The 27,715-nt window shown below is 37.2% G+C and overlaps 1 protein-coding gene across 2 annotated transcripts in view; it reads right to left on the minus strand.

Annotated features, from left to right (window-relative positions):
- Positions 1-22,050, minus strand: part of PSMD14 (proteasome 26S subunit, non-ATPase 14) — a 46,155-nt gene extending 24,105 nt beyond the window's left edge. The window contains exons 1-4 of one of the 2 annotated variants that reach the window (XM_033064786.1): positions 21,947-22,050; positions 18,785-18,834; positions 17,124-17,210; positions 14,228-14,279 (exon numbers count right to left, since the gene is read on the minus strand). In XM_033064786.1, the coding sequence (XP_032920677.1) occupies positions 14,228-14,275 (48 nt within the window). In that variant the 5' untranslated portion in view covers positions 14,276-14,279; positions 17,124-17,210; positions 18,785-18,834; positions 21,947-22,050. The remainder of the gene's footprint in view (positions 1-14,227; positions 14,280-17,123; positions 17,211-18,784; positions 18,835-21,946) is intronic. The other variant, XM_033064787.1, reaches the window with a different exon arrangement.
- Positions 22,051-27,715: the final 5,665 nt, after the last annotated feature.

The following is a 27,715-nucleotide window of genomic DNA, read 5'->3' on the forward strand; positions in this document are numbered from 1 at the left end:
TGCATATGCAATTGTGACTTCATGGGTTAGATGTAGTAGCTACAAACAAAATAAAAAATTGCATACCTAGTATCCCCAAACCCTTCTTTACAGCACCTTCTGTCGCTAACATGATTCTGTAATAGGTCACCCAGCCATCATCCTGTCGCCCCCACCCCAAACAACACAGTCTAAAGAGCAATCTCATCAGAGCCAGTCAAATATAAAGCAGGCAAGTGTTACACTGGATACAAACCTGTTACAAGCCATTCAGGCTAAGAGTCAGATAAGTTTCCATTAGTCAGCCTTGCTGCAATGCTAATCTTCGTCAGCTGTAAAATATGGCCAGTTCTCCAATTAACTATGTGTTTCTTACAGTGGTGTGAATGTAAATGCTGCTGGGCTAGCATGATTAACTGGCACCAACACAAACAGCAATTTCCCTTTGCTTCATCAGCTTTCAGCTAAAGAGGACTTGCAGATAAAGGCTATGGGAGTACTTTGCAGATACACTGGTGCAGTGAGAGAAAAAACGGACCTCTGATCCCTAGGTGGAAAAGCTGTGAACAAAATACTTTGCTCTTTGCCTTATGAGTAGTTATTCAAAAATTAGCACAACTGTCCCAGGTGTGAATGATTGGTTGAAACAGGTTCTGTGTACTGTTGAAACTGAAAAACACAGGAGGCAGCAGTTTAAATGTCCCTTTCTTGAGGAACAAGAGAAATATTGCTGTTATATACAGAATTACATATCAGTGTTCCTCATTACAGCCAATTAACAGCACATTCATTACTTTATTACCAAATTTCCACTGAAAAGACACAGCTTACTTCTGCATGAGGTGATGCAAACTTAGAAGGGCAATAAAACAACTATGGGGGAAAAAAAAGATACTCCACATCAAGTTAAAAGAGAAAAAATGGTGCCGTTACACAAACACTTTATAGATTTAGAACTCTGATTGCATAGTTATAAGCAAAATTGGGGAAAAAAAGAGTTTTGAATAAATTTTTAATTTTTCACTTTAAGTGAAAAAATGCAACACAACATGCACACACATATGACAAATAGAGCAATCAACACAAGCCATTACCTTCTGAAGATAAAACCGCATACTTAAGTAATCAAGATATTACATTTATACAGGAATTATCCTTTCTGCATACTTTGATTTTCGCAGATAGAAAATATCAGCCTTCAGAATAAAGCTTTAAAGACAGTAAGAAAATTCAATTGGGGTTTTTTGCCCCCCTAAAGTCAATGAATCTATGAGTTCTACATCCCATCTTTACATTATGAATCCAATCTTTGTATTTCGAAACTCGCATATATGCATGGATCTGTCAACCATACCCAATTCCTAACAGCTTCAAATCTCTATTTCCAACTTGGATACTGCTGACCATTTTGTCTCAATATCTACCCTTCCTTACTTCTTACCACTCAGTCGTGGTTCTTCTGCCACTTTGCCCTTTTCACTGCCCCTCTTTCAGCGGGTTTCCCTGCTTATCACCTCCCATAGTATTCTCACCAAAGGTCCATTTTTCATAAATCTCACACCTTCATCAAGCATTTCCATGGCCCAGCTCTAGCCCAACAGTGAGACACTCCAGTGGAGACGTGCTCCTCTAGCACTCACACTGAAAAACTCCATAAGCAGCTCTTCAGAACATTTCCCAGAACTACATGGGCAGAGTACCCACATTACTTATTCCAAATTTTCTGCAATTGTTTGACTGGCAAAGCTTCAAATGCCCAATCATTTTGTAATGCTATTCCTGTGTTTTATTCTCCATAAACATGTCAGTTTACTTTTTAAACTGCATCTTCTCTCCCGTTTTAAGTCTATTCACTTAGAATCGTTCACTTGAATTTGGAAAGCACAAAGACACATGTTTTCACTTAATCAATGCAAAGAAAAAAGCCCAGGTACATTTAGTTTTAATTTTAAAAGTAATTTACTAGTTTGTTAACACAACCCTTTTCTCATACATAATGCTCTCCCTATTTTCCACCAGCTGTAGACCAGAGATGGTCTGAAGGGAAGATAAAACCTTGCACTTTAGGGAGAACCATAATAGCAATGCTGCGATCACCAAATGCATTTTACATTGGTTCCAGATTTTGTTTAACATTTCACTGTAACCAACCATCCCATTACACCATTCAGTAATTTTAAAAATAAAGAATAGCATAATAAAAATCTCCCCCAGATTAGCACAAATAGTTCCATGATTTTTGGAAGGCTAATCTTGCTGTTTGACTGACACTAGCTTACCAAAAATCAGAGGCTTGGACTGAAGCTCACTCCACAGACTATGGCTCATGGATGAGCTGTCCTCTACAGAATTTCTAGTGTCTGTTAAAATTGCACTGACACCTGTCCTGCAGCTGAGGCATTAATCACAGCTCTGTCCTCTACATGGATGCCTGTGCCCTCAACTTATAAAACCTAATTCTTCAAAACCTTTCTCATTTTAGGATCAGTCAGTAGATTCATCACTTACAAGGAGGAAACAAAGACAAACATTAATAAAATTTGTTTCTGTAACAAGGCAAATGAATTAGCTCTACCTTAAGTGAAGGTAGGAACTAAAGCAGGGTGTTCCTAGTATTTCCTTATGATTCCTATATCCCTTGGAGCATCCAAATGCTCATTTACCTTGATGATGGTGCAGAAGAGGGGATACTTAATATGATACTTCATCAAACCTTTAGACATTCTATGAGATAAAACAGGGTATTTTTCCAAAACTTATGTTGAATTCCTGTTGCCAGCACCCATAGTAAATTTATTTTTCAGCATAGGAAATCCTGCTAAATTATAAAGGAATACTTTATTGATGTAAACCAACTTGCTTAACTTTTGCTCTTCTTTTTAAAACCATAGTAGTATTCACTGTGAAGGAATTTACATACTAAATGTGTTTAAATATATACAAAAATTACTACATTAAGGATTAGGAAGTATCAACTGCATACATCACCACTTCATTTTAAGCATATGCAAGACATAGTAAAAATAACAAACTTGAATTTCCACTCTTACCATGCAGTTCAACCAATTTACCTGAACTCGTAAAGATTAGGTAATGGTAGTACACAAGGCAGGTTTGTTAATTCTCAGTCATCTTACAAATAGACAGCACATACCAAGTATTTCCTTGGTCATTGATGCTTCTTTGTGTGACCTCACTATCTCCTTTCCATCTGCTCTGCTCTTCTTATAGATTTTAATTACTAGCTAGATTATGGGAAAATTTAAGTCCCCATCACACCGTACCAATTATGTGTATTAATTTTCATGTTAATAATCCTTCCTTCGTTTTGAATATCAATTACAATGAACTGTTCAAAAGAGTATTGAAATTCAGGAATTTTGAGGAGGAAATTATCCATAGGTAAAGTTTCACATTCTTTTTCTACCAAAGATAAATTGTCACATAAAATACTATAAGCACACATTTGTAGTTCTACAGAAAATTGTAAACCAAAGTTTACCAAATTCTTAACATAAAACCTTCAAAGATTTAACAGATAAAGCCAAATGGAACTTGGGTCTTCCAAGTAGTTTACTTAACTTTAGATGATTTAAAAACAGAGACATTTGGAAACTGGAACCAATTTCTTCCATCTCTGATCACTTCCTATTCCACAAATGGCTGATAATCTAACACAGCCCTGGAGTGACAGCCCCAGCTTCTGCGTGTTAGTTACACAGTATGTGGGAGCCAGCTACGAGTTACATGTTCTGAGATCTCTTTGGCCTGTTTCTAGTAGTGTTTCACAAAAGTTTATGCATTTCTTTCATCAAGCAAAGAAGAAGAAAGATTTTATTAGTTAATCTCTATGTGGAGGCAAATATTTTGCACTGACCCTCCACAGCATGTGCTATTACCACTGTTCATAAACTTCACTGCCTGCCAACTTTAACAAAGAAGCACCATCCTTACGAAGCAGAGTACCAAATTAAATTAACTGGTATTAGGAACCCAGGCAAGAAAGCATTTGTGTCTGCAATGCAAAATAGCTGCTGGTAGTTTTGGTTACATTACTGCATTCAAAGTACAGCCATCTCATTGCACAGACTGTCCATCTCATTGGAAGACTGTCCATCCCACTGCAAAACAGCAAATACTGCCTACAGCTTTACTGGATTATTTCTGGGAGAACTGGAGAAAAATTAGATTTGGAAACTGTAAGGAATACTGAACATTCTTTTTCCCAACTATGTATGTATAAACTGGATACAGTAATTATTAAAATTAAAGAACTGCTGTAAAAAATAGTTGTCTGTTACTGAAAAATTGATGCTTCTTCTGAATCAACTCTATGCTTCCAGTCACTGAAATGAGCTGCCTGATGGCCATCTCATAAAACCCAATCAAGCTTTAGGATGGTTTATGTTCAGAATGGCAGAATTCCAAGTTCAATAATAATTGACAAAATTAAGTTACCACTATTCAATTATTTTATTTTTTTTTTAGTATGACTTGTAAGGGAAAAAAAATCACATGCAAGTTATGGACAGAAAATTACACTGTAATATTAAATTATGCATGTTACTATTTTTGTTTCAAATACTTAAAGAGATGATCCAATATAAAAAGCAGTCCTTTACTTGGGTAGCCCTTGTTGACGAAGTGTTAAAGGCATTTGCCATTCTTACAGGATAAAACCTAACGCCTTGAAGTGTTACCTACTCAGGTCTTTTAGCAAATTTGTTAACACTTCTAGGTATATTACTTCACCTTTCTCTTAGTGTGAACTGATATAAATTATTTAGCCAATTTTATTGTTAAATGTGAACTAAAGTGTCATTTTAGAGCACTGCTCTTTATTTGTACTATTTTAGATTTACTCAAAGAGGTATAGAAAGTGGACTTGACTAATTACACAAGGAACTGAGAAATATTCCACAAATGGATACACATTCCATTGTTTAAATGGATCTTAAATACTGCTCTGGTTTCATGCTAATAGCACAAAAGATGATTTTGAAATACATCATAGCTGTTTCAAAGAAACTCAGTTTTGCAGGGGCAACTGTAATAAAAATTCAAATGCAGTGAACTTAAGTGCTGTAAAGTACATCTCATTTTTAATGCACCAAACAACATATTACTGTGTAAAATAAAAGAATGATTACTACTTTATTTGTTTTTGTAACTGGAACAATTTAAGCACAAACATAAGACACATAAGCAAACAATGACTGCTATCATGTTTTATTTCTTTCCCAGTAAGCTAAGAAAGAACCTTTTAATAGTTTAATTTTGTGAGTATTAAACAACTAGTGTGAAAAACAAGCTGCATGTAAACTATTTCTACTGCCTCTGCTTCAATGACTAGCTGAGGCAACCTGTTATAGGAGGTGTTAATTGGCAATAGGAGTACAAGTCAGAAGCATGTTCCCCATCGTCCTAACCCAGCAAGGCTAGGTCATTAAAGTGGAAATGAATTCTTTCATGCCGACTTAACCCTTTCACTACATATTTTCAGCTGTTATATCCAAAGACAATTGAGAAAGATTAGCTAAAAAAAAAAAAAAAAACAACAAAATCCCCCCCTTGGATTACTTTTGAATTTATTCGCCTTCTAATTTTTCTTCACTACCCTTCTCTACCTCCTCCAGAGCACGTGTTATAGGTAAAGATGACATTTCATTATATAGGTAAAAGACAGAAAGATAGATGAGGTATAAATGCAATGACAATCATTATAAAATAATAATTCATCATATTAGAAGATGCATGGAAGGATGAGGCACTCAAAGTAAGTTTAAAGCTACTATTTTGTGGAGGTAAATGAAACTTTGTGTGTGTATAGCTTGGTACAAAGGAAAAAAAACCATTACAAAATACTACCTGCAGAGAGGACAAACAGAGGAGGTAGAAGTATTAATGATACCAAAGCCTTAAAAGTTCACCAGAGTACCACTGCTCTTCTCTACTTTTTGCCAGTAAGTGGTACAACCTGCTGATATATTGATATAAAGAATAAGAAGTTTCTTAAATCACTACAGTATTTTTTACGCATTGCTAAGCCTAAAAATCTAAGCAGAGTTGGGATTGTGGAACCATTTTCTTCCTGTATTGAGACAATACACTGACAGAAATTACCATCTCATGTTCCATCAGCAGAAGTGGCAAAGGGAGCAAGGCATAATCTGGGATCCCAACAGTTCTAACAACTTTGTCATGACAAGCACCAGAAGCCATGTATTGCACTTTCTGCAGTACAGGAAGTTAACATGATCAGTCATGACACAGAAAATTATTGAGGTCACGCAAAAAAATTTAAAAATCAGTGCACTCAATAAAATAAGGAAAAATATATTACTTTGCACTGTGAATCACACACTAAAATAAGAAGCAATTCTAAATTTTATTGCTATTTTCAAGCTATTACACACAGAATTTTGTAGTTAGTTCCACATCAACAGGATTGGATTTTGAAGTTACCATTATGTCTAAACAGTTTGTATGTTTAGGTCCATTTTTATACTGATTATAATTAAGCATGCATAACAGACCACAAAATACCGTAAGTCTCAACAAACAGCCTAGATTTCTCAAAGGATCACATTGTCTTGTTGCACCATATGTCAGATGAAATAAAAATTGTAGTAATATGTTTAGTCTCAGAGACTCCAAAATGGAGTAGGGATACTAAGCAAGTATTGTAGCATCAACTGCTTAAGTTGAAAAATCTCTGCAAAAAACCCCACCTTAACAGGCTAGATAAAAACTGTCTCAGTATGTTTTACAAAATTCTGTCTCCTAAAAAAAGTTTACCCAGGTTCACATTTACAACAGAACTCCACGAACAGCAATATAGATGGACTTGAAATATATAACATTTCCCATCTCCCTTCCTCTTCAAAACCAAAATTACAAAACACAGAACTTTGTATAGCTTTGAGCAGTTGGTTAAACGGGTTGGGATCATAAATTTGCCAACACCTCTTTGGTGCAGAGCCAGAATTTTACTGCTTAGCTTTTCTTCTTATTTAGGATTTTAGTTTCTGTGGGGTGGTTCTCTGGTTTTCTTTTTTTAGTGTGTGTGGGGTGGGTTTTGGTTCGGTTTTTTGCTAGAGTTTTTTGGTGGGGAGGCAGAGGGGCGTTTCTGGTTTTGTGGTTGTTTGGGTTTTTTGTGTTTCTTTTTTTTTTTGGTTGGTTTGTTTTGTTATTTGATTGTTTTTAACTAAACAGAACTGCAAACAAAAATAGTTTCTAGTTTAATGGGACACTCAGACAACATTATTATTAGAAATAAATGTTTACTACTCAATATTAACATGTATTCATGATATAAAACTACTTACATATATCACCTTGATGCAATTTGCAATAGTCAGGCTTCCTGTAACGTTCCCAACACATGAAATTTGATATGAAATGGCTGCTAAATGTACTCTTCCCTGGGTCACTGTTTCCTCTATCTTTACTCCACTTAATCTACATGTTCATTGAGATACATAACCCAAAGGGCTAGGCGGACAGTATTATCACAGTTAACATTCCTTATCAAGCATAAGAATGATTTGGACTAAATGACCTTTAAGTGTCCCTTCCAACACAATCCAGTCTATGGTTCTATCACAATGCTATGGTTAGTAAAAAGCCCTAAGATAAGGGACATAAAACAAATTCTCAGTAACACTGTACATCTTTTTGAAAAGAACTATTGTTTTTCACAGCTACAATCTAGTGGAAATAAAACAAAATACAGAGGTCAGTTTCATTCCAGAATAAAGCCAAGACTAACCTGTTATCTACTCCAATCAGCATTACAGAAGTTATTGGGATTTAGAACTGAGAGCTTCAAGGCAGAAGATGAGCACCTGTAATTTTGTCTGCCTCCAGTAGTTTTGCTCCAGTGTAGATTCTTAATAACCTTCTTCTAGACAGTTCTGCCAAGAAGGCAGAGTAGCCCTCAGCAGGTTCTACCTAAAGTACACCTTGTGAGGCAAAGTAAAGATAGCCCCTCAATACGAAGAAGAATGCACCGGGTTCAAGAGCTGGTTCTCTGGATACAAGCAGGTGAACTGGGACTTAGTGGCAATATGCAGCAAGGTCAGGTATTTGCAGCACTTGGAAAGACAACCAATCTGACAACACTCACCACCCTCCCCAAAGCACACCACTATAACATAAAAACACTTCAAACTCACAGAAAAACCTAGAGGACTCTTCCACACAGCAGGAAGAAAAGAGAAACCCTTGTTCAAACGTGCTTCATGGCAACATTGCAACTTAATATTCAATTGCATGGGATTTCAGAAAGAAGATATAATTTCCAAGAGAAATCAGTTAATCACTATAAGGCAGCTGTTTCCTGCTTGCAGAAAGGAACATAACAAGTGAACAGGTGTAACAAAATGAACAAAGACATCTCTTCTTCTTTACTCCTTTTTCCCCATGTTCCTTCTTATTATGGCTACACTTATTTTCTTGTCCAAGCTCCTTTATCTCTTCTGGGTGGGGAAAGTCAAAAGTCAGCTGGACTACATTGGCAATTAAATTGAGGAGAGAGAATCTAACTGCCTAATTATTAGAAATACAGAAGTTTAAGGCCAAGTTCTGAGGCCAAGAAGAGGCAGCTAAAAATGTTTCCCAGAGAAAAATAGCACATCAGAGGAAACTGTAATGCTCGGACACAATCCACTGGCTTTTTTAGTTTTATGTTTGTTTGTGATTAATATGCAAGACATGTCTGTAGTGCAGCCCTCCTACTTTAAGACAGCCTTTATAACACAAATTATACACAGGGTTTAAGTAAAATTATATGACTGCTCCTGAACCAATTCTAGCACGCTTCTTTCCCTCTCCCAATTAGCTCCTTAGAAGACAAACCACATTATGACTCAACTGTACTTCAAATATATGAGAACTATAGTCTGCCTTTGCCATCCCCAGCAAATAAGCCTATCATGACCTGTGGAGTTACCATCTCCAGCAAAACCAGACCCAGGTGACACCTGGACACTAAATGTGATATGAAGCTTTCACTGAACAGCCCTGCACTAAAACATTAATCAATGCAGTAAAACATTCATCCCAGACAGTGAAAGTAAAACAGCACAGTTTACCAACTCTTTGGTGGTTTTTTCTCCTTAAAACAGAATCATCTGTTTTGTATATAAAAAAACTGATGTTGAGACTTTACAGAAGATAATGCAGGCAATTAAGTCTTCTGAACTTTCTATGGGATTGCATGCTGGATATTTTTAATGGATAAAAAATGTTTGTCACTGAGAAAATTTTTTTATTCCCTAAATGGGTTGACAGCTTCCAGGGGAAAAAAGTAGAACTGGAATAACCCGCCCAAATTGTACACCATCTCATCTACTGGGAATTACATTTGAGTTCTAGAAATAGTAACATTCTTCATACTTGAGAACTTTGCTGAAAAAATGTCTCAGAAGCAACGGCACAGAAACTATGCACAATTTTAAGAGGTATAATTCAGATTTATTCCCCTGGCAAAATATCCTCAAAAGGTGTATTTGAAGCTTCAAATACGTATGAGAAACAGACAACAGTGTATCACCATAATTCAAGCCACCTAAAAGCACACACACCCAGGAGACACAGAAAGGAGAAAGTCATACAGCTAAACAGATACTGAGATATCAGAATACTCTAGAGCTTTACAATGAAAAAGTTACTTAATTAAAGACAACACATTTGCACCCTTCAAATTAAAACACAAACAGTTTCAAGAATCAATGAACCAAAATAATTTTCAGTAAGATGTTAAGGTGTTGCAGTTTTTCCTGTATGGGTGGTTGGTGTGGTTTTGGGTTGTTTTTTGGTTTGGGTTTTTTTTTTTGGAGAGGAGGTAGGGGGGTGTCTGGGCTTGTTTTTTATTGCTGGTGAATGTTTTTGTTTACATATGGAAGATGTGAGATGCAAGAAAAAGTCATGTACTTCAAATGACACATCAGCTTAATGAAGTGAGTCAAGGAAATTTGCATCTAATTGTTAATTGGAAATGATCTACACTGAGCCTGACCCTCCTCTATCTGCCAGACCATCAACTCCTCTTTGGAAGCCCCACAAGAGTGCACTTTGCTGTCCTCCAATAACCACCCCGATCAGATCAGCACATGAAACAGAACTTTAGATCAGCAGCAGATCTCCCAAGTTCCCATGGTGCCACAGATTTACTAAATAGGATAAGCATGTTCTAAAAAACCAAAGATCCTATGAGGAGAAAAAGGTTCCACAGCACCAAGCAGTGCAGTATTTGAAACCTCCTAATCAAAGTGACAGTTTTCAAGTGCCATTTACAATGCCCTAATCTGGAAACATCCCAGCTAACCCATCTGATCAACTATTTCACAGATGGAAGCACTTGATGGCTAATTGGCAAGTCCATGATTCAAATAAAATAGCTATCTGCACTTCTTTTTCTATATTTCACGTCAAGGTGTAAACACTCCTCATAAGACACAGGTCAGTTCTCTGTCTCCCCCTCCCCTCTGCCATTGGAATTTTTCCCCTTCCTCTCTGTCATCAAATACATTAATTCAAAAATACAGAATCAGTTTTATTTTTCATCTATTGTACTAGAACAGTTGTCTGTACTAACAGAGCAGTATAAATGAGTATTTTCAAAAATCTATCAAGCAATGAAAAATTACTTCAAAAGACTCTTTTAAAAGTGTCATTATTTCACTGCTTCCTATCACATCTGGAAACAGAAAAACAGACAGCACATGCTAAAATGGACAAGAACTTGCTTGACTTGAATTACTGATCTGTAAGTGAAAGGGAGAGAAAGCTTGGCTACAAATGCACTTAATTTGCTCACACCCTTTGCAGTGGGATTGCCTAATAGAGACATATGTGGAACTGATTTCACCAGCAAACAATAGTTCAGCATACAAAATGAAGAGGAGTGTTGCTCCAAATTCCTGCCTGCTACATAAGCAGAATGCTTTTACGTACCCCACAAACCTGTTCATTTGTCTGCAGCAAATGTACAATGCAAATCAAAGTTCCAAACCACTAGTGAAATTCTGTGGTAGGCAGTATTCCAGAGGGACAAACAGGGACAGACAGAAAAGAATGAATCAGGAAACAGAAGATGAGTAGAAAAACCCAACATGACAAGGGGTAGAGGAGAGAGAAAGGAAACCGCATAAGTGAAGAACAAGGGCATTGCCAAAATCTTAATTCCCATGAACTGCAGGAGGGAAATTGAAGTAGTAAGGTTTTCTTTGAGACATCACAACACATTCAGTCTTTTATATATTTTCTAAAAGGCTTCAATCATTCATCCATTCATGTTACGTATTCATCATGAGAACATGAATTCAAGACAAAACAATCTTATGGACCAGGTTTACAACACCAGTCATGTACGACAAAATATTTCTGCATGAAGTAGTGTTCCAAAGGAGGTCACACTTCTGGCATCAAGTTCAAAACTAAACACAGGTACCCTGCCATAAAAAGAACATACAGTTAATGACCAAATGCACTGTCAGAAAGTACTGAGAATGGCTTATGTGATGCCAGAAGTTGTAAGATTGTCTTCCTTTCTCCTCTCTTGTCCACCTCCTGCCCTACTAAGACAGGATTCACTGATGATTAAAAGAGAAGAAATGGAAATGCCTCAAGATTTCTAGGCCACATGTCACTAGAAGGAAAGTTTATTGTTGAAGCATCAATTTAAGATTACTTCCTTAAAGATTTGTTTATTAGTCATTTGAAGACAGGCTTAGGGTAGGTGGCATTTAGCACTGGTCATCTCTGGACATCTGAAGGGCACTCAACAGCATCCTGAAGGAGCAAGTAAGGAAAGAGAATCAAATTCAGTGATAGCAGCTCTCAAGTGCAATACACTACACCAAAAGACTTGAAAGCATATTGCAAACACATGAATCTAAAGTGCATTTGGGACAATATATCTGAGTTTGGAAATTAAGAGGACCAAGAAACCTAAACGTGATAATAATCAGAAGAGGTAATTTTGCCAAGGGGAAAGAGCCAAGAAACTGCCGCTGAAGAAGCTAAAGCAAGCCACTGAGAAAGAAAGCCTTGGCAGAGACCAAACAGGAACTCTGCTGACCAAGCATCTGCTGCTACTTTAACATCAGCTACAAAGCAAATCAAACAGACTCTCAGACTTTGTGATGCAGTCCTCTTGCTAAGCAGACCTCAAGCAACAAAAAAAAGAAATCTCCAAACTATGTGATAAAATTACTTTGAAAATGCCTCTTTTTCTACCAGGCTATATACACAGATGATTTATATCCAGCAAGAATGGCTCAGTCAGATGTTTTTATGATGTTCAACCTTTAGAACTGTGACATAGCAATAAAAATAAAAAGCTTTGTACTGTTGCTTAAAACACTCTAGTGCAAACAAATAGTAATAATTTTGCTTTCTAGCATTACAAAATACATCCATGAAATACCTTCCTCCTCTCTTCTATCTCAAAGACATCTGATTCACTCTGGCTTATCTCTAATCTCAATTATCATCAATTGATACTCAGAATATAAGTGACCTTTCAAGGTCTTTGAAACAGTATTTTAAGGACATAAAAATATTCTATTTGAAAAGCCTTCCTGCTGATTCAATAACCCAAAAGGTAACAAATGTAGCCAAGACATCCCGTGCAAGCAGCAACTTGAGTAAAGAGCAATTCAGTTGTTTTATTTTTATTCAACACATACTCATCAACTCATTTAAGAGACAATTCCATACTTAAACAAACACAGAGCAGCCTTGCAGGCCAAAGTTACCAGAGGAGTTCAGCGAGCTTCCTCTGAATGTCATGTTCTATTGTCTGCCACAATTTTCTAGCAGGCGTAAGTTAAAGATGAAAAATTCAGAAAACAGCAGAGAGTTAACCATAAATTTGAAAAACAGCTTTGATATGCGTCAAGTTCAGAGAGGACTAAGAAGTGAAAGCTTGAGAGATTAGACTGCACAGATGTTAAAAAAATGAAGAGTCATGAAGCAGGCTGGCAGCTCAGAGGAACAAGAGCAATAACTGTTTAAGAAAGTGAAACTAAAAATAACTGAGGGCGGCTTGAAGATTCACTAAGAGAACGTGAATAGAATTTTAGCTATGAAAAGGGGAAAAAAAATTATGCACCAAAAGTTACAGCTTACTTGGCAAAACATCTAGAGCCTGTGGATCAGCCTAGAATATTTCACCAAATGCTTCAGTATTAAACTACTCCTGTAGTTACACTGGACACAAACACACTAAACACAACCAGAAGCAGCTTTGGGTTTAGCAGTTTTAACCATCCCAGAAGAAACCCTGCACACACATCCTGAAGCCCAAGACAGACAGAACTGATTTCTCCAGAAGAACAAGAGTCAGGATTCTTGATTTAGAAAAAGACTAGGAGGCAGATGAGGAAACAGAGAAAGGCCAGCTACTGTAGCCAACCAAAGGAAAGGACTACAAAGGAAATTACACTAGAGCCCATTCCTTAAGGAAACAATTCTTCCTACAGACCTCAAACAAAGTTCCTAATTATTTTTCCCCTGTATCCACAGTAATCATCACAACGTAACAAGATCAGCTTGATTTTATTTTTGAAGACTGCTGGCCATGCCAGTTGCAAGGAATAGAGCACAAGGACTTGCTGTAGAGGTAGGAGAAGCCATACAATATGAATAGGTCTCTCACTGGAACAGGACAGCTGCCAGGGAAGCTTATCTGCTGTAAGTAGTTACAGAAGTGAGGACAATCAACCAGAGACACACATACAGGTAGCTACAACTCCCCATACGTGATAAATTCAATTTAAATTACCTATTGAAATTTACATATACTTCAGTATCTTATAATGCCCCATTCACAATATGATCCAAGAACTGAAATATGTAATTCATGAAAGAGCAGTGGATGTGCTTGGCCATTTAGAATATACTTCATGTTCTGAAATGCTGTATTCTTGGAAATTGCTTTTTAACAAAATGTCTTATGTGCTTCCAACACTTTTAAATACAAATTCTAAAATGCTCAGACATAGAACAAAAGGTTTATAAGCATTCTGTAAACTTAGTGCCAACACAGGTATTCATATCCACAAAAAAAAAAAGCTCAGGTTGTAACAAAGATTTGCATACACATATAAAATCTCTTGGGTCAAAGATTATTACTGTGAACTTTGTTTTTTGATGCTGTTTTAAAATACAACAGTATAATAGAAGGAATACTGCAGAATTGATTAATTTTAAAGAAAAGATTGACAAGCTATATACTAACCTGTCCCAGCCCAGGCATACCTCCTCCCAGTCGCAGAAGTCTATCCATATTTCTAGAAAAACAGAAACAAAGGAAAAATGTTCCCAAGCTCGGAATGTTTACTAAATTGTTATCTATATAATTCACCTTCAGTCACTCAGTATGTCAAAAATATTGGTGGTAATTACAACACAACATCAGACTTCCTGTTAATTAACACCACATATTAATTCAAGAAGCTGTCTTCCATGCTAATTAACAGACTTTGTTTTATTGCTTTGGTTTTGGGTTATCCCCATTTCTGAAGATAAACACTCTTGTCAAACTTCTCAAAACTTTCCCATCATTCAATTAATTGGGGGATTTTTGTTGCTTATGATCAGTACCTACAGTCAGAAAGTTCCTAAAACTTATTAGATATACAATTGAATTTACTTTAGTTTGCTCAGAAATCATCAATAAAAATCTTAAAGTAAGGATTTTAGCATCCTCATTAGTAAGTTCCGCGCTAATTAACTTACAGCTTGTCAGTTATCATCAAAACTACATGTGAAAGACACTAAGCAGATTAGGGATCTCTGAATTAGCATGAAAAGCCTTTTTTTAATGAACTCATTATACTAAAAGAAATACTGTAAAGTAAACATTTAATGTGTATATAGTTAGAAGACTAGTGACAGTACAGTCATTTAATACATTCCCAGTGTTGCATGTGGCATTGCTTTAGCGCAAGATTATTCCAATCAATGAAACAGCTTCCTTAAAAACAACAAAAAAAATCGGGTTTTGTGTCTTGTAACTTTCAAAGGGGTGATCCCCAGGAATAAAGGCTATTAAGGTGCCCAACCAAAAAAATTACACTGCTATTTCTTTCTCTACAGTTTCTTCCCATTTTGTTGTTGAAAAGACATCTACAATTTCATGGTGGATACGTAAGTACAGGTTCTGCATCAGCTTTAACAGAACTTTATCTGCTTACTTGGTTTTTTCAACTTCTTAGCTCTATACAACAGAACTTATGGATAAAATGAACAAAAAGCCTACTGAATATTAATTTTTCAACAGCTGTATTCAGGAAATCAAGTAATTTCCAAGGCTTACAGAAATCAGAAAATTTTACTGGTTTATTTGTGAAATAGAACATACAAAGTACAGCACTGAAAATTATGGTCTTAATTGGACAAGTTTTAATACTACACAACAAAGCCTGTTTAGATGATATGAAGGCAATTGAGAACACCAAGTATGATTTCCAAAATAGATTCATCCTCCAAGCAGATGTTACATTACACATAAGAGAATTATGTACATGATTTCAGATTACATTAACAATACTAATTCAAAAGCCTTCTTTTGAAAGTAATCATGCAAAAGAACTTGAAAAGTGTATTTGCTTTGTATGTGAAAAAAATCTTCATGCTGAAGGTGAACATCACCCTAATTTTCATAATTTCTTCTGATATTTGCTAGAATTTTCACAAGCTTTATTTCAGTATAAGTTTAAAACAAACGGTTTAATTCTAAACACACAAAGAAGCAGCATTTTACTTTCTACTTTAATAACCTCATAACAATATCCAAGACACATTGATCAGAAATACCTGCACTACTTGCTAAGTTCACTTTCCCAGGCTATTAGTTTAATATGATTCACCCTCTTGATATTGTAGAACCTGCAAATCCAACAAGCGCAGCCTCACCTAGCATTGAGTACCTTCTTAAAGCTCCACTGGCACCATATAAATTTAAAAAAAGTTTATTAAATGGTCACTGGTTATGCTTCACTTTTCCAGTAAGTCATTGACACCAAGCTTCTTTTTTAGAAGCAAAAGTTGCACACAGTGTATATGCTTTTCTATCCTGAACTACAATACATTCCAAACCAAGTTGGAGGATTTCCTTGGAAAGGTTAAGTTGCTGTTTAAAGATATTATGTAAGCATATGTTAAATGGCTTCAGTAAAACAGTCACAATGTTACCACAAATTAACGCCAACCACAGTTCATTATACCCCTCTGTGGTAGATACTCCTCCATTGAAACTCACAATGATTCATCTTCCCTGACACTAAAGAGGGCTGAAGAGTAACTAAGAAGTATATTTAAACTACTAAAACTATTATTTTAATCCATCATAGTTGTCCATTTATTTTAAGAAATTTTCAGTCTCTACAACTGGCAACCCTAAAACTACTAGTTCTGACAACTACAGCAACTTCCATAAAATGATGAGGTACACTGCCTACGTACATTTAAGAAATAATAAATAAATAATACAAGTGAAAAGCAATAGCTCATACTAATTAATCAATATTTTATTTACATAGTTTACTCCTGTTTCTAATCCAACAGTATAGTACACCATTTATAAAAGCCATATATTTTGCCATATTAGAGTTGAATTAGACTAATGTGTTAAACAAACTGATTATTTATCAGCATAACTTTACAACAAAATTTCTGCCTTACAGAAGTGGAGGGATGTAACATTTCCCACAGACTAGTCACTGAACTGAGACATTCAGATTTTCGAGATAGCAGCACAGAAAATCTCCAAAATCCACTTCTAGATGCACTGCAAATTATTTCACTAGCTCCTAATGGAGGATTCTGGTTAGAGTTTTGGCAACTAATGCTTTACTTGCCTATTTGTGACTGAATATGTTTTAGTAGGCTCTAGTCTATATGGACCTAAATATATTTGTTTACTGAGATGTATAAGCATCTGAAAAATTGAGGTTAGTGAACCACATCCACCAAAACAGATTTTCTGTTAGTCCATCGAAAGATTATTTCAGTCATGAATTCCATTTCTCAAACAATGTTTTTGTAAACCTTAAAACAGCTTAAGCAAAATTGTTAGACATTAATGAAGCTAGCTTTAGCCTTTACAAATAAAGCAACTATACATTTCTAACCTGGTGTTCAGCGAGAGGTGCTCTCAGAACAAACACGGCAGCAGCTCCCACTTTTTGATTTAAAGATGACAACAGTAGATCTCTTTCCTGTAGGAGGAAATAGAAAGGAGAAAGGCAGAAACACAGTAAAATTCAGAAACTGTGGTACAAGTAAAAATAAAAATAAGCACTGATAACCTGCAAAAGGACAAGGCATCATTGAAGAATAACCCAAAGAATGTTTATTGTTTTTTTTTTCCTTTTACCATACAATTCCTTGAAGTGGTACATGCCATGTCTCACTCAAGTATCCACAATACTGCAAGAAGCTTACAATTTTCTCAAAATTACATGTAAAAATATTCTAATAATTCATTTAAGTAATTTAAAGGTAATTGAACATTTTAAATGCTGTTAGAAACTGAAACCATGGTCTTCTTTTACAATTTTAGAAGCTCTTGCTGTAGCTAAGATGCCCTAAGCACGAAGGGTAAGAGCAATCTGCACGTACAGAAAGGTGTCCTGTTTATTTCTGCAAGAGCAGTTGGTGTGACCACAAAAGTCACACAGATCTTTAGGTTTTCCTGAACTCAGGTAGAGAAAGGCTGCTTCGCATTCAATTTAAGAGATAAAATTCACGTTATTCTCCTCCCTGAGAACACTGCCCATTAATTGCATCCAATCAATCATCTGTAGAGCAGTGTTTTAAAACAGATCTGTGAAATGATCTGTGGCCGTGATTTGATAGATGTTTTTTTCAATGTCAGTGTTAACATAAGGAGCAATGAGGAAGCTGCTGCTGCTCACCAACTTGATGCTGCTTTCTCAGTACTGCCAGGAGAGCCATTTGTGCAGCCCTGCAGCAAACTGAGAGGCTATCAAAAATGCTGGGTTTAACCCTGTTCACTTCTCTGAGAGGCTTCATGCTGCATCCCAGAAATAGTTGTCTTGGCATAACAGAAAAAGAGGTCTTGGAAAAGCTGATTGCTTGTTACACTAATACAGGCTCCAGAAGACATTTCTGTCAAATCATTCTTTAAGCTAAAGCTGCTCAAAGAATGTCTGTGGGTTTTGGGGGTTGGTTTCCGGTTTTTGTTTGGTGGGGGGATTTTGTTTTGCTTTTTAGTAACTGAGGCAATTTAACAGAGACCCTTTTGAAGCTTATCTCCAAGTAGTACAAGAGAAAAGGAAGATGCATTCACCTTCCCAGGAAAGTGGAAGAACAAGTCAGAGTTTCTCAGTGCTGATAGGCTGGGGTGGAAATCGCTAACAAGTTGAACGGAAAGTTACTATCCTTCTGCCAGCTTTGCAGAAGGGAATGATCCAGGAGACACCACAAGAGCTAGTAGTACAGGCTACAGCAGAACTGCAGCCACTTCAAGGGGGCTTGAGTTAAACACTTTTAGCCACCTGATCACCCAGTGATCTGGCACTCCCTTCCCTGCTTACCACAAAGATATGAAAGAAACAAATCTCTATGAGCTCCGTCTGTTCCCCAGGGAGGCACACACAGTAACTTACAGCTGAGAATCTTACCTCTGCTACAAAGTGCAAAAAGCTGGGTTGATTAGCAACTTCTCTGTTGGTTTTTCCCTATATTTGTGCACACACACACACTTACATTATATATACATATAAATAAAAGCCAGAAAAGTAAACAAACAGTTCACAGTAACTCTCACCTCTTTTCTTTCCAAAGTTGGCAAAAGGTATTTTGATTGTTCCCTTCTGTCTGCAAGGAAGAGTTAACAGTCTCTTTTAAAGCAAAACTTTAAGGAAGTAAATGTATCAAATAGTTCTGTATCAGAAAAAATACAGGACAGTTATCATAATAAACCTACATTTTGGTGTATTGCACGATTTGGATGACATGCACTCATCACTGAAATCAATACGGTCACCAATGGCTTAAAAAAAAGAATTAAATAGCTTCTCTGTGTATGTATGTCCAAGACCAGAAACACCATAACTGAAATAAGCTTGGTCATAGGATGTTATTTAAAAATCCAAACTTCCATTACTGCAATTTTCTTTTAACTGTCCTTACCTCAAAAGGGGAAAAAAATGATATTAATAATGCAGTGAAAGTACACAAAGAGCATCTCAAAACTGATCTTAGAACAGAAATTTTAAAAGTCGTGTCAAATACTTGCTCCTAATACTAGTGCTAGGTAACTGTAATAATTGGAAAGAGTTGCCCATTTGGAGAGTTCTGTTTTACCACTCAGCTGTTCATAGGTATTTTCAAGTTACTTAAATTCTGACTTTTAATAATGAAAACATTTTTTCTTAGGGATGAAGTTATATAAAAGGATTATGCACAAATGTGTATACATGTATAGGTATAAACCAATAGCTACTGTGTTTATACTTGGCATGTTCCAGCACGTATTTTGAAATCAACTTGAAACGGTCTTAAATTACTCCATCTCCTTGCATGAGACACATGAGTTTGACACTACAGTGCACTATTTTTATCTAGCATTAACACTCCACAATGTGATCCCTCAACGAAAGAGGGTTCTCCTGGTTTGGCAACTTTTGAGTCAGTAGAGAAATAAATATCAAAATCAGCTTTGACATACACAGAAAACAATGGCTACTAAACTGCCCTATTAGTGGAGGGAGTATCAGGCTACACACAGGTGACAGCAATTTACTTTGCAATTTGTACACTCAGTGACTCGATGCAAATAATTTCACCTTCGGTAACTCCATTTCTCCACCTGAGACTACGTAACAAGCATTGTACAAGCACTTCCAGATCGCCTGTTGAGGATTTACAGGCAGCACATGATCAACAATTTTACTAACAGTGCTCAAAAGTGGCTCAAGGTTTTTGGTGCAACTGCAACCACTTCAGTTTCACTAGGGATGATAAACAACTACAGAGGTAAATCAGCTGAGAAATTGCGTATTGCAGAAAAAAATGACTTCACCAAAAAGAAAGCTCAGTGCAGTTAAAGTAATCAAACATAAACAGAGACTTCACATGTGAAAAACAGGTGCTGGGAAGGCTAGTCTGTCTATCTTCCTATACGATTTGTATGAAAAGAAGAAAAAAATGTACATGTTACCATCAATTCTAAGTAATCTATTCATTAAAATTAGAGTTTAATCATGCCATGCATGAATGCAGTCTCAGTAATGGCAGTCCAGAGTTACATGACTCTTGCTTCCATAACATGCTCAGTTCTGTAAACCCAGACCCTGTTTCTGGATCACAAACTCCTGAATCTCAATAATCCCGAGCTGGCTCAAAACCTAATTCTACCACATTCATTGCTGAGCTGGAGTCACTTCAGTAACAGAGATTCAAACAGACTGTTTTAAAGCTACTGAAGTACAGTCACATAAAACTTACAAATAAGCAAAGATTCATTAACAAGATTCATTGCACCACCACAGAAACCAACAGAATTAATTTTAATTTTATGTAATATATGAAGTAATGACCTTCTCTGATATCTGCAGAAAGGCAAGCAGGCATAACTATTGTGGAACTATGCAGTAGTCTAGCAAGTGCTCATCATACCAGTTCTCTATTATTCAAGATGTCCTTAACACATGCCCTTTCCCATCATCCTAGATGTTACAAGGTAGTTATAGGTACTATTAGTTTATACTCCATAATTTTTGTCAGGAGTGAATCACTCCCAAGAAAGTTGACAAACTAAATTTACATACTGTTATCACTTATTACTATTTTCAAAGTATTCTCTACCTTATAACTTTTTAAATCAGTTTTCAAATTAATATCACTTAAATTACATGTTACAACAGATAATGGAGCACAACATTTCCCATTAAGCTACAGGATAAACCCTGTCACTCAAGTCACACTGATTCAGAAGCAATTCATATGCAAGCCAGTTTCTGAATTTCTTCAAAACCAAATATTTTTTATTGTCTCAATAAGGTCATGAACAGTGAATGAATGCTTAGCTCCACAGAATCTTCTTCCAAGTTTACTCCCAACCTGAAGCATACAGGACACCCTGGACTCCCAAGGCTGACAGCTTTAAGATAAACACAAATCTGTCAGACTTTTCAGCCTGCCTAGCAGCATTACAGTTATATAGCTTTGAGACACATTTATATATAGCTTCTTTTTAAAAAGTAAATCTCAATCCCTACTGGTTTTCTGTTTTTCCACAGCATACCAAAACCAACTACAACTTTAAGAGATGAAGCCAGCACACTGTTTACAAGTATCCAACTATACGACACAAATTTGTTATAGAAACATTGTTCAAGTCAGCGGCACATTAGAAATAGCGCCATTAAGTTTTGATTATCGCTCCTTTTCTATTTAATTCTGCTTCCTTCCCTTTCAGGTATCCCAGCCAGTGCTTTGCCTTCATTTCCCCCGTGCCCCTGTAACTCCAGCGGCACTGCCGGGGATCGCGGCAATGCTGCGCTCCGGGAGCAGCAGCGCTGCCGCCCGTGAGGTGCCCGTGTCGGGGCACAGAGCGCTGCTGCTGCCGAGCCGGCGCGGCCGCTGCGGGCCGGGCGGAGGCGGCCGGGCCCTGAGGCCCGAGCGGCGCCGAGGCCCGTCCGGCTCCAGCCGGGGCCCCCGCCCCGCGCCGCTCTCCGGCCCTTCTCGCCGCCTCCCCCAGCCCGTTCGCAGCTGCCCTCGCTGCCCGGAAGAGCCCGGAATTCCCAGCGGCAAGCCCAGGGGCCCAGCGCGCTCCCCGCCCGGGCCGGTGCCGCCGCCAGAGCCGCCCCGTGCCGCTCCCGCCCGCACCGCCGCGGCCCTCAGGCGCTCGGGCCGGCTCCCGAGCCGCGCTCCCGCCGCCGCGGGGCCCCTCAGCACCCCGGCGCGGAGGCGGCCGGGCCCTCACCTGGGCCGGAGCCGCCCGGGCCGCGGTGAATCAGCCGGATCTCATTCAAACCGAGCCCTTCCCGGTTCACAGGGCACCCGGCAGCAGCTTCCGGCCCCGCGGCCGGCGGGGAGGAGCTTCTGAGAGCAGCGACCTGCGGAGGGGCGCGGCCTGAGCGCGGATCGGGCCGCGGGGAAGCGCCGGGAAGCGCTCTGGTCTCAGGTCCTGTGGGGAACTTTGTCCCTTTGCGGCCGAATGTCACCAGCGCTGAAACAACGACACGACGGGATGGCAGAAGAACCACCAAACGAGTCATCAAATCAATAAAATACTTCTTACTGTAATTGATACAGTATCACTTGCACTCCTCTCAAAAACAATGTTTTTGAGAAAAACACGAGGATTTAGAGAAGTATGAGTGACCATATGTATAAAATCAGCACAAGCAGAAATTGAAAAGCATGAGAATATTGGCTAAACAAAGATAAGAGATAATCACATAAAAGCGTGCGTGCTGGTGAATGATGCAAAGTTTTCTGATACAAACAGAGAAGCAAACTGGAATCTCTTATGTTAACTCTGGAGCAAAAACTCTGTTTTAAATTAAAAGAGGAAAACACAAAATACAAAGAAGTACATCACCAGACAGCATGTGAGCAAGTTGTGGATCACAGTGCCCCTTATGAACTTATTATGGCTAACACAATAAAAATTTTTAGAAGTTGATTTATATGTAGTCACTGAAATACTGCAAGTTTTTTAGAAAGTGTTGGGACAGCTTAAGAACCTATACAAGCAATTTATTAGAACTCTGTATACGGTTTTTGCCATGAGTGACAAAGAAGAGTGTCATGGTTTATGTGAAAGCTCCTTTAAAGACTGAGACTGTAATAGTAGAAGATGAACTGTGTTTTCTGCTCACAGACCAAGTACATGGAGGCAGCTGAAAAGGTACTAAGTTATAAATTACATGGGAATAACCTCAGACAGGTATAGTCACAGCTCCCACAACACTTCACCAGACACAGAAGTCTTAGTTTTTTATACCATGAAGTATAAAATTATTTCCAAGAGAGAGAAAGGGAATTACCATTATACAGTATTCTGCTTTTTAAGTGGGGCAACATTTTTGAAAAGCAAAATAATTTTCTCTTCCATTTTGTTTTCAGATCTTTACTAGACTGAGGACATCTCAGAGTTAAACTTTCCAAAAGATTCATAAAAAGCTAAAGGCTTAAAATGTGGTTTAAATTGTGGATCAGTAATTTATTTCTCATGTTACTAATGAAAAACCTATTAGTGTAATTTATTGGTGCACCCACAGCCAAATTACTCAGAAATAAAGAGTAAAACCTATGTGTGTGTATTTATCTGGGTATGTTTGGCTTAAACAGAAGAAATTTTGCACCCTGCTTCAAACAGGCTGTTATGGTCTTTCCTGTTTTAACCTGGCAAAATTTAGTTCCTATAGTCTTGAGACTGTGTTTTGAGACTCGTGCATGTCTTAATGTTTTCAGAAGTCATTATAATTATGTGGTCAAAGATTTTTCTTTTGGATTAAATTAGTGATGTGAAGTGTTATTCAGTGAATTGAAATGCATTATGTATTTTACTGGTTTGTGCCATTATTTTGAGAGCAATCTGTTTATTTCTCCATGTTCACTGGAATTCTGACACATTAAGGAAAAATATTCACATTTAGGGTTCTCACTCTGCAGTCGTGTGTCTTTAAGGTACTCTGCATTTCTGAGAAAAGAAAGAAACACAAATATTTATTTGTGAAAAGTGGGTTAATGTGTATAATAAGGAAAAACAACATAGTTAAATCTATAATATGCCTATACCCACTGACTTAAATGAGCAATAGTATTTCAAACCATTTGAAGATTTGGCCCTTCTTTGAAATACAAAGTGAAACAGACTTTCATTGTTATTCCTAATTACATTTCAAGTCATAGCATTGACTTCTTAAATATATACATTTATTGAAATTTTATAAATAAATATAGTTACAGAAAAAGAAAAAATGAGAAAATAGGAGAAATATTTACACTAGAAAGTATAGTGAACTAATTGGATAGATAGAGGCAGTATCGTGGTTGGAACTTATGACAGATGGTATTTTATATTTTTATATAAAAGAGATATATTCTTAATCGTATATGTCAAAGAAAAGAGACCATATGTTGTTAAACACTTCCAAATTGTCATTTAATCTGAAGGGCACTCTCTTGCATGCTACAGAATCCCTTATTGTTTTGGTCTAACCAGTGCTAATCTATAGAAGATTTTATTTATCAATTTGCAGTAATGCAGTGCAAGAAAATATTCAAGATTTGTTCCCTTTTTATTGCTTAGATGGCTCCTGTAAGTGGTAAAAGCTAGCTTTGGTCGGACTCTTGCATTTTTCCTGGTTTCCCATGCTAACCTATCCTTGTTTGTAGTGAAGTGATCACCACAGATCAGACTTGCTAAGAGATCGGATAATTTTTTCCTAACTCCTGGTATATAATTTCCCCTTCCAATCTGTTTGTGATTGGATTAAAGCAGCAATATAGCTGAAGCTCTGTAATTAAATAATTCAATTTTGCATGGCTAAATGGCAAAATTTAAGGATGGTGTATAGAATGTCAAGAATGCACGGAGAGATTGGACACAATTTTCTGGCAAATCATATATGTAGAGAGTGCTGTTTGTGCTAGGCAGGAGGAATTCTCCAGGACTGAGTAATAATACTAAAATAAAAACATTAACACCAAGACCCCCAAACAAACTCAACAGAAGATATAGTTTCAGAAAGCCTGATGTTAGAATACCCAATGCACTGTGGGTTGAACAAAACATTGGACTTGTGGATATTTTTGTTTTCTATGTTTAAACATGTAGAACAGAGTATGGGAAATGAATATACGTCACGGAGTACAAGAGCTGACATCATCTTTGTTAAAGGGTAGTAGAGCCAGAATCAGACTGATTGATTGATTGATTGATTGATTGATTTAGAATTATGTTTGGAAGTCATACACTGAAAAAGTAATGAAGGACTACGTAATAGTGTTTTAAGCTGCAGCCTTTTGCCCTGGAAAGGGACTGGAACTCTGTCTTGGCAAACCTGTAAATAGGGAAATGGTTTCTTCTGTTATCCTTGGCAAGCACTCGCTCCGTTAGAAATGCGTATGGTGACCTCTGTGACATCCCCAACAGCTTGTACAATGCTTGATCAACTCCTTGCTGCATGCAGAGTAATAGCAAGTCTTGTCACAAACAATGAATAAAATTTTACAGGATTAGTTAAAGATAGTATATGAGTGAGATTACTTTTTTTAGACTCCTCAACAATTCTACAATCAGCTGCAGAAGGCTGTTAGAGGCTTGAAAGAGGCTTCATTAATCATGAAACATATGATTATTGAAAACCTGCAAACAAAACTATTTGCATCTCTCTCAGAGCACAGACCTGCCCATTAAAGTATGACAAGTATAAAGTCAGTTTGAGTGAGAAGAATGGTAACAATGTATTTGGATATAATCCATCCCAGTTAAGAAGGGAGAGGATGCTAAGAAAGCAAGCATTCCTTACAGCGAGTCATAAACACAGCCCCGGCCCCCCTCCTATTGGTGCCAAAAGATCTTGTTTGGAAATCTCACCAGCCACAAGTTTCACTTGCAGTCCTAAAGGAAACTGGACTTTTGTTTTTTTAAGTCTATTTAAAGTGATGGATGAGTTGTGAGAACTATCTACAAACCATCTGGAGAAGATAAGGCCAAGAAAAAAATCAGTCTTGCTGGAAATGCTTGTGCTGGGGGTGTCTATGGAAAATTTTTATGAGGAAACAGAGAAGTGGGTTTGTGTCCCTGGCAATTGCAAAGGTGCTACTCTGTGAGAGACAGTTTATTTAAATAACTGTGTAGAAGACTGTAAATTGAAAACTGTAAATTAAGAGAAAGGTGGTATGTAAAGTGGACATACTGTGGGTTTTTTCTGGATTGATGTGGGATGGAACAATACTACAGCACTTTTCCCCCCCCTTTATTCAGTGGGAGATTTCTGCTTATTTGTGACACAGTAAAAATTAATTTTATGCCTTCTTTAGTATTTAAGATATTTCTGATTGGGCTGAAGCATTGCTTTTATAGAAGTGCTGTGTAATGCTTGGTATAGTGCTTTTCACCAATTTCAGGTAGTGAGAGCCAACCAAAAAAGACAATTTTCAATTATTTTTGTGGTTATGTCTGTTAGGGAGTAGTACAGACTAGAAGGAGTAAATATGTGGAGCTAAATAGGCATGATACATTTCTGTTAGCATTTTCTACTTTGGATAGCTCTACTAATGTCCCCTGGGTGAATGCCCATTTGCAACCAAATTGCGTGAAGCACGTTTCTGCTCTGCCATTTTTCAATGAGAGAATCTACTTCCAGCACTTCCAAACTTTGGTTTGCTTCACGGAGCAAACCAAAGCACCAAACTGCTTTGAGAGTTTTGCTTTAAATGCACACTCTGGATGCAAACTTAAACAATCATGTACATGCATGATATATATAATCCTTTTTTTTTTTTTTAACACAAAAACTAACCAACAATGTGTAAAGATAACATGGCAGAAAGCTGGAGAAGAGTGAAATAAAATTGGAAGGTGAAGTCCTCCACATTGCTACACATGGCATGCCCAAAGCACTGGGTATATACAATATGTTCTATGGAGAGCCTGAGGGACCTGTAAACTGCAAGATAAAAACCCATTCAGTGAATATTTTGATCCTCACAAGAATGTCACTTGGGAAAGGCACATTTTTTACAAGAAACCAGCTGCCAGATGAGACCATTGACCATTGTTAAGATCTTTAAAATAAAGCCAAGTAATGTGAATTGGAGCAGTTAACAGATGGATGAATTACTTGTGATATAAGTGATAACCAAGTCAAAGCAAGGTGAGAAAAGGACTTGACATTGCAAAGAACAGCGGATATTTGCAGGGCTAGTAAAGACTGCTTCCCAAATAAAAGTGTTAGCTAGTGGTGAAAGAACTGGAGTGTATCTAATTAAAAATGCATACCAAAGCATAAAGAGAGAATACAAGGGTAAACAAATGGCAGAGACCAGACTTGTTTTCAATAGATGTAGAATCAATCACAACATGGTGAAAAGGTCCTACACAAGAGGTTCGGTGTCCTGTATACAATGAAAGCAGCCATTTTGCCGAAATTAAATTGCTTTCAACTCAGCTTATAAAGATCTGCCTAAGAAAAGCTATCTGTGACTGTGCTGCTGGAGGACTTAATGGATGACAACGGTGATTACAGTGGCTGATTAAAAGGATGGTAGGGATGATACTCTTCTTTAAAATCAGATTTTTTGCAGGGCCAGGACATTTACCTTTGAAATCACCTCACAAACAGGATTGCAATTTGCAGACTTTGAAAATTCTCTGATGACACAAAAGTAATGAAGAATTCCTAAATAGCTTAATTCCAGAGAGTTTTACATAAATGAAATAAAACTATAGAGAGATTATATTCCTCTACTAATCACAGAGATATAGCAGAGAATAAAGTACTTGCAGTCTTGGTGCCTCTACAAAACAAGGTGTGTTTTAATTTGTAATTTACTCTGTTACTCAGGATGTGAGGAACCTGTATTCTCTCTTTAAATAGAAACTGGGGGTAAATACAAAATAATGTGTCTAACTTAGGCATTAATTTTGTGACTTCTATATAGTCTTCAGAATTATGAAAGTTATCGATCAGATATATTGACTCTTCTCTTTAGGATGGTTTCAGTTCTTGCAGCC

The sequence above is a fragment of the Catharus ustulatus genome, chromosome 7, assembly GCF_009819885.2.
Source record: "Catharus ustulatus isolate bCatUst1 chromosome 7, bCatUst1.pri.v2, whole genome shotgun sequence".
Classification (NCBI taxonomy): domain Eukaryota; kingdom Metazoa; phylum Chordata; class Aves; order Passeriformes; family Turdidae; genus Catharus; species Catharus ustulatus.